Genomic DNA, 21,796 nt, shown 5'->3' on the forward strand with positions numbered 1-21,796 from the left:
GGAAGACCTTTCTCTCTGTCTCTCTCTCTCACTGTCCACTCTTCCTGTCAAAAAAAAAAAAAAGAAAGAAATCCAGCTCTCAGCTATGGCCTGAGAAAGCAGTGGAAGATGGTCCAAGACTGTGGGCCCGTGCACCCACTTGGGAGACCTAGAAGAAGCTCCTAGATCCTGGCGTTGGATTGCTGCAGCTCTGGCCATTGCAACCAATTGAGTAGTGAACCAGAGAATGGAAGACCTCTCTCTCTCTGCCTCTCCTCTCTTTGTGTAATTCTTTCAAATAAATAAATAAATCTTTTTTTTTTTTAAAAAATGATGTAACAAACAATCCCAACTTCAAACAACTCATTTATGAGTACTTAAAAAGGAACTTACATCTCTGGCTCTCATATTCCTTTTTAACACATAAGCCATGCTTGTTTTTCTTCTTTCTACCCACTTAACTTTACCCCTAATTAAACTTGGCTGGCATTTATATCCTATGTGGCTGTGCCTTTCCTCTCTTGACCTCATGTGACCACTTCCCTTAACTTGCATGACACTGGCAATTGACCTTCTTGCTCAGGTTCCTGTGCTTTCTATCCCTCTGCCCAGATCACTCCTCCCATATCTGCCCCGTATGTCATTGTCTCTTATCCAAGTCTCAGGTAAATGGCGCCTGTTCTTGTAGGACTGCTTACTAGAGACTCCACATTACCACTCAGCTTATCACTTTAGGCTGTTTTTGTGATTGTACTGTTGTTCTTGTAGGATTCTGATGTGTTTGGTTTATTTTAAGTTTGTTCGTTTGCTCCCTCTTTAGAAAGTGAGCTCTAAAAGAGCTAAGATCAGATCGTATTTGTTCATACACTAAATTTGTAGCACAAATTCCAGATCAGAGTGCAGGGGATGCTCTTCACTGAAGAAAACTTGGATCGTTCTTGACTGGGTGATTGCATGGATGCCACTTCCATCTAAATTAATCATTTATTTTTTACTATTTCATTGTAGATCACATTGTGGTAGCTTTAATTACAGCATCTATCAACTCTACTACAACACTTATGGTTCCACTTATTCCTTTTACTGAGAAGCAACAGTCATCTGAGACACACTGGCAATGTAACCCATCCAAAATGATCCCATGAGCATACATTGCTCCCAGGATACAGACCACACATCCTGAAACACAAACCTCATCATCAGTCACTGTGTAGTACCTCCTGCTCTAAGGACTTAATCAGTCTAGGGATTCACAGCAGCCTTTGAAGATGTGTAGGAAAGTTGCAAATCCCCAAACATGAAAGAAGCACACACATTCAACGATCTATATCAGAGTCAATTTCTGAAGAATTAACATGGTGAGGCAATTACTGTAAAAATTGAAAAAATTTTCAGTGGTGACTGGATACTAGCAGTTTTTGTCTAAAACAAAAATCTGTTTTGAAATCATTGTCTAGCCCTCTAGCTTCAGAATCAGCCCTTAATGCACTTGCATCTGGCTAAAAAGCCCATGAGAGTTTCACAGGCATGGGAAGCCAAGAATTGCAGCAAAAAAATAGGACCTAAATGAAAGATCTCTATGAGTGAGAACCCATTGGAAAGAATGGGCCATTAAAGGACATACCTTTCTATGAAGGGAGGAGAGAAATTCTACTTTGAATATGGCCTTGTCTAAACAAGATCAGAGTTGGTGAAATCAAGAGGCTTCCATAGCCTTAGCAGCTCATGGCAAGAGCCTTGGGTGATTATTGACGTCATAAAATAAGAGTGCCAATTGTAAACAAGGTGAGTCACTGTACACCTAGTGCCCATGTGGGATATCTGTCCTTAATGTGTTGTACTATGTGAATTAAAGGTAAAACTACTACTCAAACAATACTCTGTACTTTGTGTGTCTGTGTAGGTGCAATCTGTTGAAATCTTTACTTAGTATGTACTAAGTCGATCTTCTGTATATAGATAATTGAAAATGAATCTTGATGAAGAATGGGATGGGAGAGAGAGTGGGAGATGGGATGGTTGCAGGTGGGAGGGAGGTTATTGGGGATGGAAAGCCACTATAATCCAAAAGTTGTACTTCAGAAATTTATATTTATTAAATAAAAGTTGAAAAAAAAGAAATCATTTTCTTTTTTTTTTTATAAGAAAACATTTCTGAAGCCTTTATTTACAAAAGCTTTAAAAACAAATAATACCCTCTGTTTTGCAAATCATGTTTTGTTTAAAAAGGACCGCCCAGTTACAGTATTATATTGTCAGGAATAAAGAATGTACAGGGGAAACAAACCAATGTGGCTAACATTTGGAGATTTGCTAATATTACTGATTGAAGTGCAGATAACACATTATAACTTGGAGTCCATCATTTCAAGGTAGAGTTAATGATTACCAAAAAGTCTTCCTGCACATGCTCTGGTCTGGTCACATATTCTGCATGGCTAATATTTCACAGTCTCTTTTGTCAAAATATATAAAATAGATTGCAAAGATATACACAAAAAAATAAACAAGCATTACACTCCTCAGGTAGTTTTATTAGCTATACATATATGTATATATATATTTTTGTGTTTTATTTTGCACCAAATCTCTCCATTATTTAACTTTGTAGTAACTATGAAAGCACAATTTTTTTGTCTTTTAATTTGATAAAAATATACCTAAAGACTTGTTATCTTTGGACTTTAAATGAAATTGATTTGTGTAATTAACAAATCAAGGACATTGTAAGTATGGTTACAAAATAAAAAGAAAGGGTAAATAGTGACGGAATAATAAGCAGATCAGGGGACGTGTGCTATCATAAAACTGTACCTTCAACAACATGAATACCAGTTTCCTGGCAGATACTAAATGTCCAATCACAAGGGATTTTTCCTGAAGGGTGTAAAGCTGGTTTGCAAATTCTTCAGTCACAGAGCAGCCTACACAAGCCAATTAGAAACTGACAGACAGCAGATGTGCTTGGAAGATTAAACACTACATATAGAAACAACAGTTACTAAGCTCCTCAGTATTTCCTTGTCTCTTTTTCTTGTTAGTCTTGCTTAATCAACAATTTGCACCATGAAAGTGCTGTAATTTGGGTTCAAAAACAAGAAAATACTGTATAAAGTTGGCAGATGGTCATTTTTCCACCTAAGAGCAAGAAAAACCAAAATATCTGATGGAACAGAGGATTTGAGTCAGAATCACTCTCTAAAGTGCAAAATTGATGGTCCACAATCTCAAATAGCTAAAACTCCTGTAGAATGGAAGGGAGACATGAAACAGGGAAATAAATTACAGTCAGTGCTAGTTAATTTAGGAAAGGGGAAAAACAAACCTCAAGTCAGTAAGTTTATCAAAATATTCAGTATGATGTAGCTTTCCCCACTCTTCTGTCACACACGCTTGCTAACAAGTGTATTAAATTAAGGCCAAATTTTACCTGAATGCATTTCTATTTATTGATATCTGAGATAGGAATGGTCATACTTAGTACTGAAAGGCAGGAAATAAAATGGGCTATGAAAGGGGGGAAAGTATTGTCTATTGTTCAAAGGATTCAACCAGAGATAAAACCTATATACAAGCATGTGTGTAGCTCAAATAAAATAAAAGAACTATTTCATGTCATGACTGCTTGTTGGCTTCCTCTTCATATGCATTCCCTGTGCCATTCTGTACATAGGATGAACCAGAACCAAGGCCATACAAATGACCACAATATTTGGCATCATCAATATGATCTTCAAAGAACATTTCTCTCATTTTGAAAAAGGCCATTCCTGTGAGTAATGAATCAGATCCTGCCTGATGTTGTGGTCCTATCCGTTCCAGCTCTAACTGTTCAGCAACTTCCTGCAATCCACCTTTAAGATTTTTGCAGCTCTTCATGAGGTACTTCACATCATAAATGACAGGAAAAAACAAGCGAAGGATCTCAAAGAAGTCAAGTTCTTCTTCGGGCAAATTGGAGTTTGTCAGGATTTTGATTAAATAGCCAAAGTCATAACCACTATGAAATGATAACCATTTGACCCCCTCACAGAGGACCACTCCAGAAGTCATAAGAAGTTCTGCAAAGTACTGGGTCTCAATTCCTTCCTCCTCATGTTTTTTAAATTGGATACCAGATGTTGTTAGCAGCTCTATGGAGTCCTGGGCATACATGTCCTCCGTCAAATTAAATTTAAAATTAAACTGCCAAGTTGAAGTTCCTGGAGGGTATTCTCCTTGTTCATTCATAAAGGTCAGTCCTAGCTGAATTATCTTTAACAAGTCTACATTACACCGCAACAGTTGGTACTGATAGTCAGCATTGCTCCTGAATTCGCCAATAGGTCTTGCAACCACACCTGGAAACTCAGTGTCCATAGCAACGTAATTGTATTTTCGGATAACTTGACGAATTTTCTTCATCTCTTCATCCAGGTTGCAAGCCCAAACTTCACAAATTCTTTGGCTATGATCTACAGTTGCTGCTGGCATAGTGAGGGCACAAGAGTCTAGATGCCAAGCATCAAAATGTTATACTTGATTGAAGATTTGTTTCATAAAATACTTTATCCTTTATTTATGTACTTGTGTCGCTGAGCTCGCGCTCCTCCTCTTCCTCCTCGCCATAGAGACAGCACTCGGCGGTAGCGGCGGTGGCGGTAGCGGCGGCGGCGGCAGCGGGTGCCCCATAGACACCTCTCGCCCTGCAAGGGGGAAAGGGGAGCCGGAGCTGCGCCGCACCGCGATGCGCCGTCGCTTCTCTCACCGAAATCATTTTCTAATAATGGGGAAGTTGCTTTCCAGAAATATTACAAGATTTCTTGTAGCTCTATAATATTTCTTTATTTCTTTCTTTCTTTATTTTACAGGCAGAGTGGACAGTGAGAGAGAGAGACAGGGAGAAAGGTTTTCTTTTCTGTTGGTAACCCTCCAATGGCCGCTGTGGCCGGCACACTTTGGCTGGCATACCGTGCTGATCTGAAGCCAGGAGCCAGGTGCTTCTTCTGGTCTCCCATGCGGGTGCAGGGCCCAAGGACTTGAGCCATCCTCCACTGCACTCCCAGGCCACAGCAGAGAGCTGGCCTGGAGGAGGGGCAACTGGGACAGAATCCAGTGCCCCGACCGGGACTAGAACCCAGTGTGCCAGTGCCACAGGTGGAGGATTAGCCTATTGAGCCGTGACAAAAGTTGTACCTTGGAAATTTATATTTATTAAATATAAGTTAAAAAAAGGAAATCATTATCTAATAATGGGGAAGCTGCTTTCCAGAAATATTACAGAATTTCTTATAGCTCTGTAATATTATTTTTTTAAATAAAAGTTGAAGATGGCGGAATAGGAAGGGAGCACACTGATAGTCCGGGAAGAGACAGTTTAATAAAAGTGGAGATACTGCAGGTTCAAGGAAGAGTAGCGGAAGAAACAGCAGAAGAAACTCTTTCAGAACTAGTGATTCACAGTGGACCTGCGTGGAGAGCGTGGGAGCCCGCAGTTCAGGACACCAGCGGCAGACTCTACACACCAGCGCTGGAACGTGAGGTGAGCTGAACCTCAATAGCCTGAGACACCAGCAGGCTAGCAGAAAGAGGAGACTAGAGGGAACGCCCCCAGGGGGAAAAGTTCACCAGGCTAACTAGAAGAGAGAGAGAGAGAGAAAAAAGTGACCAATACGGACCCGGGTTTCTCTCTCTCTGCTCACCTCTCAAAGGTGAGCAAGACAAAGAGCAGGCGCCATCTCGGACATACGTCATAAGCAGAGCGACCTCAGGTCTGCACCGGCCCTGAGCCTAGCAGAAAAACCTGACTCTGTGGGGTGAATTAACAGGAGATTAGGACCTAGTGAATTTGTGGTGCTACTGAACTGAGACTGTGAAAAAAGAGACAGTGGGGAAGAGAACTCACAGAATTCACGTGAGTATTCTCCAGAGACGCTACAATTCCGTAACTTTGGCAATCCAGTGGGAGACTGAAGGAGAATTTGAGCCCACCCTGAGGGCAGAACAGATTCCCTGTGTGGTCCTTGGGAAAGAGCTTCCGATCTCTAGCTCCTGTGGGTATATCATTTGCCTGCTATCTACCTCCAACTTCATTCAGCTGTGCGGAATTACTTCCATTTTTGAATCAAAAAGAGAAAGAAAGAAAGAGAGAAAGATCTACCACGCCTAACCTGGGATTGTCACCTTTGGCACACCAAACAGAGCTCTCAGGCCACACCCATCTCAAGCCTCTAAGGCGCCATGAAAAACAGACAGTCCACTTAATCTACAGTCATAGTATAACAAGAAAAAGCACCACAGTGAAGAAACCAAATATCTCCAATATGCCAAATAACAAACGCAAAAACCGAGGTAATAAGAACAAGGAAGTCACTATGACGCCCCCAAATGAAAAAGACACCCCAATTCAAGATTATGAAGATGATGAGATAGAAGAAATGCAAGAAGCAGATCTCAAAAAATTGAGAAGAACAGTTAGAAGTTCTCAAAAACAAATTCTTGAACTACAGAAATCCTTAATGGACAAGATAGCAAATCTCTCTCGTGAAAATGAAATATTAAGGAGGAATCAAAATGAAATGAAACAACTAGTAGAACAGGAAACTGTGATAGTGACAAGAAATCATAATGAAGTGAAGAATTCAATAGATCAAATGCAAAGAACATTAGAGAGCCTTACAAACAGAATGGGTGAAGCAGAAGAGAGAATATCGGACTTAGAAGACAGAGAACAGGAAAGGATACAGTCAGAGCAAAGAAAAGAAGAGGAAATTAGAAATCTAAAACATATTGTCGGGAATCTTCAGGATACTATTAAAAAAAAAACCCAACTTTCCGGTTCTAGAAGTTCCTGAAGGCATGGAGAGGGAGAAAGGATTAGAAGGCTTTTTAGTGAGATATTAGCAGAAAATTTCCCAGGTTTGGAGAAGGACAGAGACATCCTAGTACAGGAAGCTCATAGAACCCCTAATAAACACGACCAAAAGAGATCCATACCACTACACGTTGTAATCAAACTCACCACAGTGAAACATAAAGAAAAGATCCTAAAATGTGCAAGAGAGAAACGTCAGATTACTCTCAGAGGATCTCCAATCAGACTCACAGCTGACTTCTCATCAGAAACCTTACAGGCTAGGAGGGAATGGCGAGATATAGCCCAGGTGCTAAGAGAGAAAAACTGCCAGCCCAGAATAGTATATCCTGCAAAGCTATCATTTGTGAATGAAGGTGAAATAAAGACTTTTCATAACAAACAGAAATTGAAAGAATTTGTTGCCACTCATCCAGCCCTACAAAAGATGCTTAAAGATGAGTTGCACACAGAAACACAGAAACACGGTCATCATTTTTTTTTTTTTGCTTGTGCAGGTGATTTATTACAACTATTTGCCTTCACATTCTATTACACCTAGAGTTCATTTTATTAAGCAGAAAACAATTCACATCACTGAAATTCAGCTCAAATCAAGGCAAAAGAAAGCTGCTGTAGACAAGAGGAAGACAGTGGACAACCTACTGCCTTCACCCTGCCCTGTTCTCCAAGCCAAACTCCTGCCCCTACCAGTCAGGCCACTATCAGACAAGCTTGACTGGTGGGATGGCAGGTGCAGAACTTCCTTACAGACTGGCAGCGTTCCTAACCCTCCTTCACACATGTAAATGGCCAGGACAACCTAGCCCATCAAGCTGGCAACCCACATCTGGCACCACAGCCTGGTAATCTGGCAGGAAGGAAACCTCACAGCAGAAGATCACAGGGAATTCAAAGCATATATTAGAACTTATCTTTGGCAAATGGCAGAGCAAAGTTACCACTTATCATTAGTCACATTGAACATTAATGGCCTGAACTGTCCAGTTAAAAGACACCGATTGGCTGATTGGCTTAAGGAACAAAACTCTTCTATTTGCTGCTTACAAGAAACACATCTTTCCAACAAAGATGCATACAGACTGAAAGTGAAAGGCTGGAAAAAGATATACCATGCCAACAGAAATGAAAGAAGAGCTGGCGTAGCCATCTTAATATCGGACAACATAAACTTTACCACAAAAACTGTTAAGAGAGACAAAGAGGGACACTATATAATGATTAAGGGATCAATTCCACAGGAAGATATAACAATTATCAATGTATATGCACCTAAATACAGGGCACCGGTTTATCTAAAAGATTTGTTAACGGACTTAAAGGGAGACTTAGACCCCAATACAATAGTACTGGGGGACTTCAATACTCCCCTCTCAGAAATAGACAGATCAACAGGACAGAAGATCAACAAGGAGACAGTAGATTTAAACAACACTATAACCCAAATGGATCTAACAGATATCTACAAAACTTCCCATCCTACAGCTAAAGATTTTACATTCTTCTCAGCAGTACATGGAACCTTCTCTAGGATTGACCACATACTAGGCCATAAAGCAAGTCTCAGCAAATTCAAAAGAATTAGAATCATACCATGCAGCTTCTCAGACCATAAAGGAATGAAGTTGGAAATTAGCAACTCAGGAACCCCTAGAGCATACGCAAACACATGGAGACTGAATAACATGCTCCTGAATGAACAATGGGTCATAGAAGAAATTAAACGAGAAATCAAACATTTTCTGGAAGTAAATGAAGATAACAGCACAACATATCAAAACAAAGGGATACAGATAAAGCAGTGTAAAGAGAAATGTTTATATCAATAGGTGCCTACATCAAGGAATTGGAAAGGCACCATATAGATGAGCTTTCAATTCACCTCAAGGATCTAGAAAATCTACAGCAAACCAGACCCAAATCTAGTAGGAGAAGAGAAATAATTAAAATCAGAGAAGAAATCAACAGGATTGAATCCAAAAAAATATTACAAAAAATCAGCCAAATGAGGAGCTGGTTTTTTGAAAAAATAAACAAAATTGACACCCCATTGGCCCAACTAACTAAAAACAGAAAAGACCCAAATCAATAAAATCAGAGATGAAAAAGGAAATGTAACAACAGACACCACAGAAATAAAAAGAATCATCAGAAAGTACTACAAGGACTTGTATGCCAGCAAACAGGGTAACCTGTCAGAAATGGATAGATTCATGGACACATGCAACCTAGCTAAATTGAACCAGGAAGACATCGAAAACCTAAACAGACCCATAACTGAGACAGAAATTGAGACACTAATAAAGGCCCTCCCAACAAAGAAAAGCCCAGGACCAGATGGATTCACTGCTGAATTCTACCAGACATTTAAAGAAGAACTGACTCCAATTCTTCTCAAACTATTCAGAACAATCGAAAAAGAGGGAGTCCTCCCAAATTCTTTCTATGAAGCCAGCATCACCTTAATTCCTAAGCCGGAAAAAGATGCAGCACTGAAAGAGAATTACAGACCAATATCCCTGATGAACATAGATGCAAAAATCCTCAATAAAATTCTCGCCAATAGAATGCAACAACACATCAGAAGGATCATCCACCCAGACCAAGTGGGATTTATCCCTGGTATGCAGGGATGGTTTAATGTGTGCAAAACAATCAATGTGATACACCACATTAACGGACTGCAGAAGAAAAACCATATGATTATCTCAATAGACGCCGAGAAAGCATTTGATAAAATACAACACCCGTTCATGATGAAAACTCTAAGCAAACTAGGTTTGGAAGGATCATTCCTCAATGCAATCAAAGCAATCTATGAAAAATCCACAGCCAACATCCTATTGAATGGGGAAAAGCTGGAAGCATTTCCACTGAAATCTGGTACCAGACAGGGATGCCCACTCTCACCACTGCTATTCAAAAGAGTTCTGGAAGTTCTAGCCAGAGCTATTAGGCAAGACAAAGAAATTAAAGGGATACAAATTGGGAAGGAAGAAGTCAAACTATCCCTCTTTGCGGATGATATGATTCTTTATTTAGGGGACCCAAAGAACTCTACTAAGAGACTATTGGAACTCATAGAAGTGTTTGGCAAAGTAGCAGGGTATAAAATCAATGCACAGAAATCAACAGCCTTTGTATACACAGACAATGCCATGGCTGAGGAAGAACTTCTAAGATCAATCCCATTCACAATAGCTACAAAAACAATCAAATACCTTGGAATAAACTTAACGAAGGACGTGAAGGATCTCTACAATGGAAACTACAAAATCTTAAAGAAGGAAATAGAAGAAGATACCAAAAAATGGAAAAATCTTCCATGTTCATGGATTGGAAAACTCAACACCATCAAAATGTCCATTCTCCCAAAAGCAATTTATAGATTCAATGCAATCCCAATCAAGATACTGAAGACCTTCTTCTCAGAACTAGAAAAAATGATGCTGAAATTTATATGGAGGCACAACAGACCTCGAATAGCTAAAGCAATCTTGTACAACAAAAACAAAGCCAGGGGCATCACAATACCAGATTTCAGGACATACTACAGGGCAGTTGTAATCAAAACAGCATGGTACTGGTACAGAAACAGATGGATAGACAAATGGAACAGAATGGAAACACCAGAAATGAACCCAAACATCTACAGCCAACTTATATTTGTTCAAGGATCTAAAACTAATTCCTGGAGCAAGGACAGTCTATTCAATAAATGGTGCTGGGAAAACTGGATTTCCACATGCAGAATCGTGAAGCAAGACCCCTACCTTACACCTTACACAAAAATCCACTCAACATGGATTAAAGACCAAAATCTATGACCCGACACCATCAAGTTATTAGAGAACATTGGAGAAACTCTTCAAGTAATTGGCACAGGCAAAGAGTTTCTTGAAAAGACCTGGTAGGCACAGGCAGTCAAAGCCAAAATCAACTATTGGGATTGCATCAAATTGAGCAGTTTCTGTACTGCAAAAGAAACAGTCAGAAGAGTGAAGAGACAACCGACAGAATGGGAAAAATATTTGCAAACTATGCAACAGATAAAGGGTTAATAACGAGAATCTACAAAGAGATCAAGAAACTCCACAAAAACAAAACAAACAACCCACTTAAGAGATGGGCCAAGGACCTCAATAGACATTTTTCAAAAGAGGAAATACACATGAACAAATGTTCAAGATCACTAGCCATCAGGGAAATGCAAATCAAAACCACAATGAGGTTTCACCTCACCCCGGTTAGAATGGCTCACATACAGAAATCTACCAACAACAGATGCTGGAGAGGATGTGGGGAAAAAGGGACACTAACCCACTGTTGGTGGGAATGCAAACTGGTCAAGCCACTATGGAAGTCAGTCTGGAAATTCCTCAGGAAACTGAATAGAACCCTACCATTCAATCCAGCCATCAACTAGTTGGAATTTACCCAAAGGAATTTAAATTGGCAAACAAAAAAGCAGTCTGCACCCTAATGTTTATTGCAGCTCAATTCACAATAGCTAAGACCTGGAACCAACCTAAATGCCCATCAACGGTAGACTGGTTAAAGAAATTATGGGATATGTACTCTTTAGAATACTATACTGCAGTAAAAAAACAATGAAATCCGGTCATTTGCAACAAAATGGAGGAATCTGGAACACATCATGCTGAGTGAAGTAAGCCAGTCCCAAAGGGACAAATATCATATGTTCTCTCTGTCGGTGACAACTGACTGAACACCAAAAAGGAAACCTGTTGAAGTGAAATGGACACTATGAGAAATGGTGACTTGATCAGCATAGCCCTGACTGTTAAGGAACAACTTAATATGTTATCCCTCTTAGTATTTTTTCTGTCTGTTCTACTTAATACTACTTGTTTAATTCTGTAATTAATACACAGTTATTCTTAAGTGTTGAAATTTAACTGAAATGTGATCCGTGTTTAATATAAAGTGGGAATAAGAGAGGGAAGAGATGTACAATTTGGGGCATGCTCAAGCTGACTTGCCCCAAATGGTAGAGTTAGAAACATACCAGGGGATTCCAACTCAATCCCATCAAGGTGGCATGTACCAATGCCATCTCACTAGTGCCAGTGATCAATTTCTGTTCACAACTGATCATAATGAAAGGACTAAGAGCCAAAGGGAGCACATAAACAAGTCTAGTGCCTGCTAATACTAACCGATAGAATAAATAAAGGGGAGAGCAATACAACATGGGAAGTGAGATACACAGCAGACTCATAGAATGGCAGGTGTCCTAAAAAGCACTCTTGCCTCAGAATCAGCCCTAAAGGCATTCGGATCCGGCTGAGAAGCCCATGAGAGCATTTCAGGCATGGAAAGCCAAGACACTCTGGCAAAAAAAAAAAAAAAAAAAAAAAAAAAAAACCCTAAATGAAAGATCTCCGCGAGTGAGATCCCAGTGGAAAGAACAGGTCTTCAAAGAAGGAGGTACCTTTCTCTGAAGGGAGGAGAGAACTTCCACTTTGACTATGACTGTGTCTAAATAAGATAAGAGTCGGTGAACTCAAAAGGCTTCCATAGCCTTGGAAACTCATGACTGGAGCATAGGGAGATTACTGATGCCATAAACAGGAGTGTCTATTTGTAAAGTCAACAACAGGAGTCACTGTGCACTTACTCCTCATGTAGGATCTCTGTCCTTAATGTGCTTTACACATTAATTTGATTTAATGCTATAATGAGTACTCAAACAGTATTTTTCACTTTGTGTTTCTATGGGGGTGCAAACTGTTGAAATCTTTACTTAATGTATACTAAACTGATCTTCTGTATGTAAAGAAAGTTGAAAATGAATCTTGATAAGAATGGAAGGGTAGAGAGAGTGGGAAAGGGGAGGGTTGCGGGTGGGAGGGAAGTCATTGGGGGGGGGAAGCCAATTGAATCCATAAGCTGTACTTTGGAAATCTATATTCATTAAATATAAGTTAAAAAAATAAAATAAAAAAAGAAACTATTTGCTATATTTTCACAATGATTGGATGAAATGCGACCACATTAGGAAGAGATGTGTGTGAATATTATTTCTGTTCAGAATGAGGATTTTTTTTCATTTTTTCTTTATTTTCTTGACTGGTAGAGTGGACAGTGAGAGAGAGACAGAGGGAAAGGTCTTCCTTTTGCCATTGGTTCACCCTCCAATGGCCCCTGCGGCTGGTGCGCTGCAGTCAATGCACCGCGCTGACCCGATGGCAGGAGCCAGGTACTTATCCTGGTCTCCCATGGGGTGCATGGCCCAAGGACTTGGGCCATCCTCCACTGCACTCCCTGGCCACAGCAGAGAGCTGGCCTGGAAGGGGGGCAACTGGGACAGAATCTGGCCCCCTGACTGGGACTAGAACCTGGTGTGCTGGTGCCGCAAGGCGGAGGATTATCCTAGTGAGCCACGGCACCAGTCCAGAATGAGGATATTAAGGATGATTTCATAAAATAAACAAACATGTTAAGCAGACATTAAGATGAATTTATCAGAAGTCTAAGGAAAGATAAACACAGAAAAGTAAAATCACAGGCTTAGGTACTAATAGTGCCTCCATGTGATACACAAACAAATGGAGATCTGAACAACTGTGGGTGAGAACACACTACCATGGTTAAGCAAGAAGAGCGTTTGGAAGTGAGGTCTTGGAATTTGTTGAGCAGAAATCCAAGGCTGCAGCCTTCATGATCACGCAATGGTATCAATCAGGCCTTTTTTTTTTTTTTTTTTTTTTTTTTTTTTACCAAGTGTTGCAAGTGATCCATAAATTCTTCTATCTACATGCCAGTGCAGATAGACTAAGCCATCATGGGTTTCCTATATTAAGTCCTATTTTTAGCTTTCTATATTTGTTGAAGGAATCAAAACATTAATATATTTGAAAGGAATGCTGAAATGATGACGATATACCATTTCTCAATGACTCAATCATAATTAAAATATATGAATGTGAATGTGAGTTTAATAATGAATTCTCTTGTTTTGAAACGCTTAGGCACACATTCCAAATCATTACTCTGGGCTACTGGGGAGACAATCAGGGTCACATTTCCACTTTAAGATCATTGTTGTGTGGATGGGGAGGGTAGAACAAGGATTGGTAGCCATATAGGTCTTTGATTTGGATCCAATTCAGCTTTTGTCTGAGCAGAGAAAGCTACAGCCTATATGGTGGTGGCTGCAGAGAATGAGAACCAGAAAAGTGATTCTGTGCTGTGGAAAGGACAGTTTTACCAGGCTGTTTTGGGAATAACTGCATCTAGTATGTCTTGGAATCTGGTCTTGTAATGCCTCTGCCTTTGTTTTTGTTGTATAAGCTTGCTTTTGCTATTCGAGGTCTCCTGTACCTCCATATGAATTTCAGCATCATTTTTTCTAGCTTTGAGAAGAATATCTTTGGTATTTTATTAGTATTGCATTGAGTTTGTAAATTGCTTTTGGGAGAATAGACATTTTGATGATATTGATTCTTCCATCCATGCCAATGGAAGTTTTTTCCATTTTTGTGTCTTCTTCTATGTTTTCTTTAGTGTTTTTAATTCTCATTGTGGAGATACTTAACATCCTTGGTTAGGTTTGTTCCTAGATATTTTGTTTTTTTGTAGCTACTGTGAATGGGATTGATCTTAGAAGTTCTTTCTCAGCTGTGGCATTGCCTGTGTATACAAAGGATGTTGTTTTTGTGGATCGATTTTTATATCCTGCTACTTTGTCAAACTCTTCTATGAGTTCCAATAGTCTCTAAGTGGAATATTTTGGGTCCCCTATATATAGGATCATGTTATCTACAGAAATGTTTAGTTTGACTTCCTCCTTCCCAATTTGTATCCCTTTGATTTCTTTTTCTTATTTAATGGCTCTGGCTAGAACTTCCAGGAATATATTGAATAGCAATAGAGACAGTGGGCATCTTTGTGTGGTTCCGGATCTAATGGGAATGCTTGTAACTTTTCCCCATTCAACAGGATGCTGATCATGGGTTTGTCATAAATTAGTTTGATTGTGTTGAGGAATGTTCCTTCTATACCCAATTTGCTTAGAGTTTTCATCTTGAAAGGGTGTTGTATCTTATTAAATGCTTTCTCTGCATCTATTGAGATAATAATATGGTTTTTGTTCTTCAGTTTGTTGATGTGACTATCACATTGATTAGTTTGCACGTGTTGAGCCATCCCTACATACCAGGAATAAATCCCACTTGGTCTGCCTGGATAATCTTTCTGATGTGTTGTTAGTTTCTAACAGCCAGAATTTTTTTGAGGATTTTGCATCTATGTTCTCAGGGAAATAAGTCTGTAATTCTCTTTCAATGCTGCATCTTTTCCAGGTTTAAGAATTTGGTGAAGGTGGTTTCATAGAAAGAATTTGGCAGGATTCCCTCTCTTTCAATTGTTTTGAATAGCTTGAGAAGAATTGGCGTTAGTTCTTCTTTAAATGTCTTGTAGAATTCAGCAGTGAATCCATCTAGTCCTGGGCTTTCTTTTTTTGGGGAGGGTCTTTATTACTGATTCAATTTCTGTCTTGGTAATGGGTCTGCTTAGGCTTTCTATGTCTTAATGGCTCAATTTAGGTAGGTTGCAAGTGTCTAGGAATCTATCCATTATTTCGAGGTTTCCCAGTTTGTTGGCATGAAGCTCTTTGTAGTAATCTGATTTTTTTTTATTTCTGTGGGTTCTGTTGTTTCATTTCCTTTTCATCTTTTATTTTACTAATTTGGGTCTTCTCTCTCCTTTTTAGGTTAGTTGGGTCAATGGTTTGTCAATTTTGTTTATTTTTTCAAAAAACCAACTCTTCTTTTTGCTGATCTTTTGTATTATGCTTTTGGCTTCAATGTTGTTGATTTCTTCTCTAATTTTAATTATTTCTTTTCTCCTACTCGTTTTGTGTTTGGTTTGTTGTTGTTTTCTAGATCCTTGAGGTACATTGATGGCTTATTGATTTGGTGCCTTTCCAATTACTAGATGTAGGCATCAACTGCTATAAACTTTCTCTCAACACTGCTTTTGCTATAACCCATAAGCTTTGATATGTCGTATTGTAGTCTTCATTTCTTTCCAGAAATTTTTAAATTTATTTTGATTTTTTATATGACCAACTGTTCATTCAGGTGCATGTTGCTTAGTCTCCATTGTTTGCATATGTTCTAAATGTTCCTGAGCTCCTGATTTCCAGTTTTATTGTATTGTGTTCCAAGAAGTTGCATGGTATGATTTCAATTTTTTTGAATTTGCTGAGACTTGCTTTGTGGCCTAGCATTTGCTTGATCCTAGAGAATGTTCCACTTACTTGGGAGAAATTGTGTATTCCTTGGTTGTGGGGTGAAATGCTCTGTAGATATCTACAAGGTCTATGTGATCTATAGTGTTGTTTTACGTTGTTGTTTCCTTGTTGATTTTCTGTCTGATTTATCTGTTTAATGCTGACAGTGGGGTAATTACATCCTCAATTAGTGTTGCATTTGAGTCTATCTCCCTTTAAATGCATTATCATTTCTTTTATATAGCCAAGTGACCTGTAATTAGCTACATATACATTTATAATGGTTACATCTTTCTGTTGATTTATCCTTTTATCATTATATAATGCCCTTCTTTATTCTGTTTAATAGTTTCTGTGTTAAAATCTATTTTGTCTGATGTTAGGATGGCTACCCTACTCTTTTTGGTTTCTGTTGGCATGGATTGCCTTTTTCCATGCTTTCACTCTCAGTCTATGTGCATCTTTGTTGGTAAGATGTGTTTCTTGAAGGCAGCAAATAGATGGGTTTTCTTTTTTAATCCATTCAACCAGTCTCTGTCTTTTAACTGAGGAGTTGAGACCATTTTCATTCAGGGTGACTATTGTTGAGTACTGACTTTGCACTGTCATGTTTCTGTGGATAGTCATAATTTGCTTTTTCGGCTTTCTTTGTGATATTATTGGGTAATTTTCTGCATTTGTCTTTCATTGTGATGTTCTGTGTGTGGCACATCCTTGAGCATCTTTTGTAGGGCTGCATGACTGGCTAAGAATCCTTTCAGTTACTGCTTGTTGTGAAAGATATTTATTTCTCCTACATTCATAAATGAGTGCTTTGCAGGGTACAATATTCTGGGTTGACAGGTTTTTTTTTTGTTTTTTTTGTTTTTTTTTTTTTGTGTGTGTGTGTTTGTGTGTTTGTTTTTTTTTTTTTCTTCTGAAGACTTGGAATATATCTCGCCATTCTCTCCTTACCTATAGTGTTTCTGATGAGAAGTCTGGAGTGACTCTAATTGGATTTGCCCAGAATGTGGTTTGAGATTTCTCTTGTGCACATTTTGGCATCTTCTCTTTTTTAATTATGATTCAATTTTAATTATCTTTATATACAGAAGATCGACTTAGTATATACTAAGTAAAAATTTCAACAGTTTGCACCTACACAGACACAAAGTATAAAATACTGATTGAGTACTTGTTATGCCATTAATTCACATAGTATAACACATTAAAGACAGAGATCCTACCTGGGGATTAAGTGCATGGTGACTCCCGTTGTTGATTTAACAATTGGCATTCTTATTTATGATGTCAGTAATCACCGGAGGCTCTTGTCATGAGCTGCCAAGACTATGGAAGCCTCTTGAGTTCACAAACTCCAACCTTATTAAGACAAGGCCATAATCAAAGCAGAAGTTCTCTCCTTCCTTCAGAGAAAGGTACCTCCTTCTTTGATGGCCCGTTCTTATGCATTGGGATCTCACTCACAGAGATCTTTCATTTACATAATTTCCTGGCCACAGTGTCTTTGCTTTCCATGCCTACGAAACTCTCATGGGGTTTTTAGCTGGATCTGAATGCCTTAAGGGCTGATTCGGAGGCCTGGGGGCTGTTTAGGGCATCTGCCATTTTATGAGTCTACTGTGTATCCCACTTCCCATGTTGGATCATTCTCTGCTTTTTAATTCTGTCAGTTATTAATAGCAGACACTGGTCTAGTTTATGTGATCAGGGAGAACATGTGATATTTGTTCAGTCTCATATGTTACACATCTTAGATATTGTGAATTAAACTGCAATAAACAACGAGGTGCAGACAGCTGTTTTATTTGATTATTTAATTTCCTCTGGATAAATTCCAAAGAATGGGATGGCTGGGTCCTTTGGTAGGCCTATATTCAGGTTTCTGAAGAATCTCCAAACTGTCTACCATAGTGGATTTACCAGTTTGCATTCCCACCGAAGGTGGATTAGTATGCCTATCTCCCCAAATCCTTACAGCATCTGTAGTTAGTTGATTTCCATATGTAAGCCATTCTATTCGGAGTGAGGTGAGACCTCATTGTGGCTTTGATTTGAATTTCCCTGCTTGCTAGAGATCCTGAGCATTTTTTCATGTGTCTGTTGGCCATTTGGATATCCTCTTTTGAAAAATGTCTATTGAGATCCTTGGCTCATCTCTTAAGTGGGTTTTTTTTTGTTTCGATGTTGTGGAGTGTCTTGATCTCTTTGTGGATTCTGGCTGTGAATCCTTTATCAGTTGCATAATTTGCAAATATTTTTCCCATTCTGTTGGTTGCGTCTTCACTTTCCTGACTGTTCCTTTTGCAGTACAGAAACTTCTCAATTTGATGCAATCCCAAATGTTAATTTTGACTTTGACTGCCTGTGCCTCCGGGATCTTTTCTAAGAAGTCTTTGCCTGTGCCTATATTTTGCAAGGTTTCTCTGATGTTCTCTAATAATTTGATGGTGTTGGGTCATAGGCTTAGATCTTTAATCTATGCTGAATGGATTTTTGTGTAAGGTGTAAAGTAGGGGTCTTACTACATGCTTCTGCATGTGGAAATCCAGTTTTCCCAGCACCATTTATTGAATAGACTGTCCTTGCTCCAGGAATTGGTTTAAGATCCATCCTTGATCAAATATAAGTTATATAAACTTATATAAATATAAGTTGGCTGTAGATGTTTAGGTTGATTTCTGGTGTTTCTATTCTATTCTATTGGTCTATCCATCTGTTTCTGTACCAGTACCATGCTGTTTTGAGAAACCTGCCTCTGGCTTTGTTTCTGTTCTGCAAGATTGCTTTTGCTATTCAAGGTCTCCTGTGTTCGTCCATATGAATTTCAGCATCACTTTTTCCAGGTATGAGAAGAATGTCTTTGGTATTTTGATTTCTATCATATTGAATCTTGTCACTGCTTTTGGGAGAATGGACATTTTGATGATATTGATTCTTCCAATCCATGAGCATGGAAGATTTTTCAGTTTTTGTATCCTCTTCTATTTCTTTCTTTAAGGTTTTGTGCTTCTCATTGTAGAGATCTTTGACATCCTTGGTTAGGTTTATTCCAAGGTATTTGATGGTTTTTCTAGCTGTTGTGAATGGGATTGATCTTAGAAGTTTTTCTCAGCTATGGAATTTTCTATGTATACAAAGCAAAGTTCTGTCTCTCATTTATTCCTAAACAGAATCAACAGAACAGGGCATAGGTCAATGTGCAGGAAAGGCTCCATGAGTATTGTTAGCACTGGATGGATGTATGGATGAATGGTGCATGGATAGAAGCTGCAAGGTGTCCAGCACGTAACAGGTCTTCCCAAGCAGACGAATCAATTAATTCACAAGCTTTTATTGGGATTCTGCTCCTGGGCGAGGTTCCCCGGTCCCAACAGAGCGGGGGCTGGGGAAGTCGCGCATCAGAGATTGGGAGGAATCCTTTTATAGATTCAGGGCATGGGGATTAAAGGTTGAGGCGGGTCTGATCCTTTAGGCATCCACGGGGACCTTGGCAATGACTTTTCTTCCCTGGAAGTACAGGTAGGGACTCCCCATTCCCAGAAGTATAGGCCTTCCCTCCTTGTGGATCCCAAAGCTCCCAGAAACTACTTCCACAAACATTTAATAATTCATTAAATTTTCATATTTGATCACATGATAGAAACTTCATCCAGAGCATTTTACAGCTCTGGAACATCAGTATGATTTTATTAATACATTTTAAAAAGAATTGAAGAAAGCTCCATGGCACAAGCACTGTCACTTGCACAAAGCCATCATGAGCAGATATTCTTTCCAGGATTCAAATCTACATCCTCCAGGGCACAAATGTCAACCTCACTCACTGATCAGTAATTCCTGCGCTAAAGAACTAGGTACTCCACTGATTCTGAGCAACCTTTGAAGAAGTGGAAGGAACATTCTAAGTAGCCACAAATGAAATAAGGAAAAAGAAATTCATAAATTTATACCAGAGCCAATTTCTGAAATTGAATAAATGGAATTGCCGTTAAAATTTTTAGAAAGTTTTTTAGTGGTGATTTGATATTATTAGTAAATTTTGTCCAAACAAAAAGCCCCTTGTGAAAGACGAACAGCAAGTAAGAAGAGGAAGAACAGACAGCACAGTAAAGACCAAAACACTAATGAGAGCTTAAGATCAGACTGCGAGGTTTGAAAGTGCAGAAGCACTTTCAGATTCATTTCACTCCAAGCCTTATGTCATCATTGCAGACTCCAATGGTTTTGGAACAGAAATTACTACCTTCCTGGGTAGATTGAAGGAACGCACTGAGCAGAACTACTTTAGCAGAGCAAATGCTCATGTCAACTGCCCCTTATACCACTTCTTTTGTCCTAAGGAGAAGAAGCAGCCCACAAATGTGGAAGACTATGAACAACAGGAAAAAATTGGCATGGAATTGGAATAACATATTATTCACGCCTTGCTGAACAGGTTGATGTAATATATCTAATGAACCAAATCACTTTAATAAGGATATAAGGATTAAATACATAAGTACAACAAATATTTGAGTGCACATATCACATAAGGTCAAGCTTTGTAAAGTTTAGGTATTTCTGAAGTAGTGAAGAAGGATTAGTCAGTGCCTTGCTCCTGACCTTGGCTTGCTTCCTAATCTGGTAGTGATCCCAAGACATTAGATAGATCTGGATTGGCACGTAAGGTAAGATCACTGGTAGACAAGGAGACCTGAAATGAATGAGGCCCAGCATGAAAAGGGCTCAACTGAATTCTCCATTCACCTTCGTCTTTCATACAAGACAACCACATTTTCAGTCAGAAAATGAAATGTGGCTGGGAGATGACCCAAGATGTTAATCTGTTAAGCTGATGCCTGGTTTTAGAGTGTACTGTGATGTTTGTCTTTACTAAGGCTTTATATATAAATGAGGTCTTGTTTCTCAATAAACCTAGGAAGAAAGCATGCAACATAATCAGCAAAGTTTTTGTTAAGCTAATTTTTACTCCCCCAATTGATGCCACAATTATTCTTAGTCACTATTTTATGACTTTTTTAAACAAAGGAGAGTCCAAGGCCTGCATCCTCAAGGCGTCAGAAATAGTTTGAAGAGGCCAGTGATCAGGATCTTGGAGATGTTGAGTGAGGGTTACTCTCAGAGCCAGCGGTCCTGTGAATGAGGGGATAAACAGAGGTGGAGGAAATAAGAAAGAGACCAAGGAGTGGTGCCTTTGGATGAAGGGAGTGTATAGGGATCAGTGTTCTGAAGCAAAAATCTATGGGACTTCTGCAGATACAAACAAGGAATTCACGTATCACAAGTGTGAAAATCAAAGTCACAAAGATCCATCTGAGGCATCATGGAGGTACCTGGTGGTCATAACCATGAAGTAAGACAAGTCACATATAGGTCTATAGAGCAAGAACACTGCACTGCATATTCTGGGTCAGCTACTTAGTAGCAGTGTCCCAGGGAAGTTGAATTATCTCTGTACTACACTTCCTGAAACTTGGAGAAAGGATGAGATCGACTCACAGGGAGTTAGCTCCACACTGCACCTTTCTCAGGACCATGAGGTGCATTTCATGTCGCCTTTCACCCTGCAAGATGCACCATAGCAAGTAAATTGAATGGTCACGCTCCCTAAGGGATTGCTGTAGTACATATTAAAGAACCCGCAGTCCCTGCCACTGAGTGGCGCTATAGAGTGGCTTTCCATTCATATTTCAGTGAGCATT

At 39.2% G+C, this 21,796-nt stretch overlaps 1 protein-coding gene across 1 annotated transcript; it reads right to left on the reverse strand.

Annotated features, from left to right (window-relative positions):
* Positions 1-2,103: 2,103 nt before the first annotated feature.
* LOC100351543 (CCR4-NOT transcription complex subunit 7) lies at positions 2,104-4,733 on the reverse strand. Its single transcript, XM_008274394.4, has one exon. The coding sequence runs from the start codon at positions 4,450-4,452 to the stop codon at positions 3,595-3,597; it is 858 nt and encodes a 285-aa protein (XP_008272616.1). The 5' UTR covers positions 4,453-4,733; the 3' UTR covers positions 2,104-3,594.
* Between the last annotated feature and the right edge of the window lie 17,063 nt (positions 4,734-21,796).

Source organism: Oryctolagus cuniculus, chromosome 1, assembly GCF_964237555.1.
Source record: "Oryctolagus cuniculus chromosome 1, mOryCun1.1, whole genome shotgun sequence".
Classification (NCBI taxonomy): domain Eukaryota; kingdom Metazoa; phylum Chordata; class Mammalia; order Lagomorpha; family Leporidae; genus Oryctolagus; species Oryctolagus cuniculus.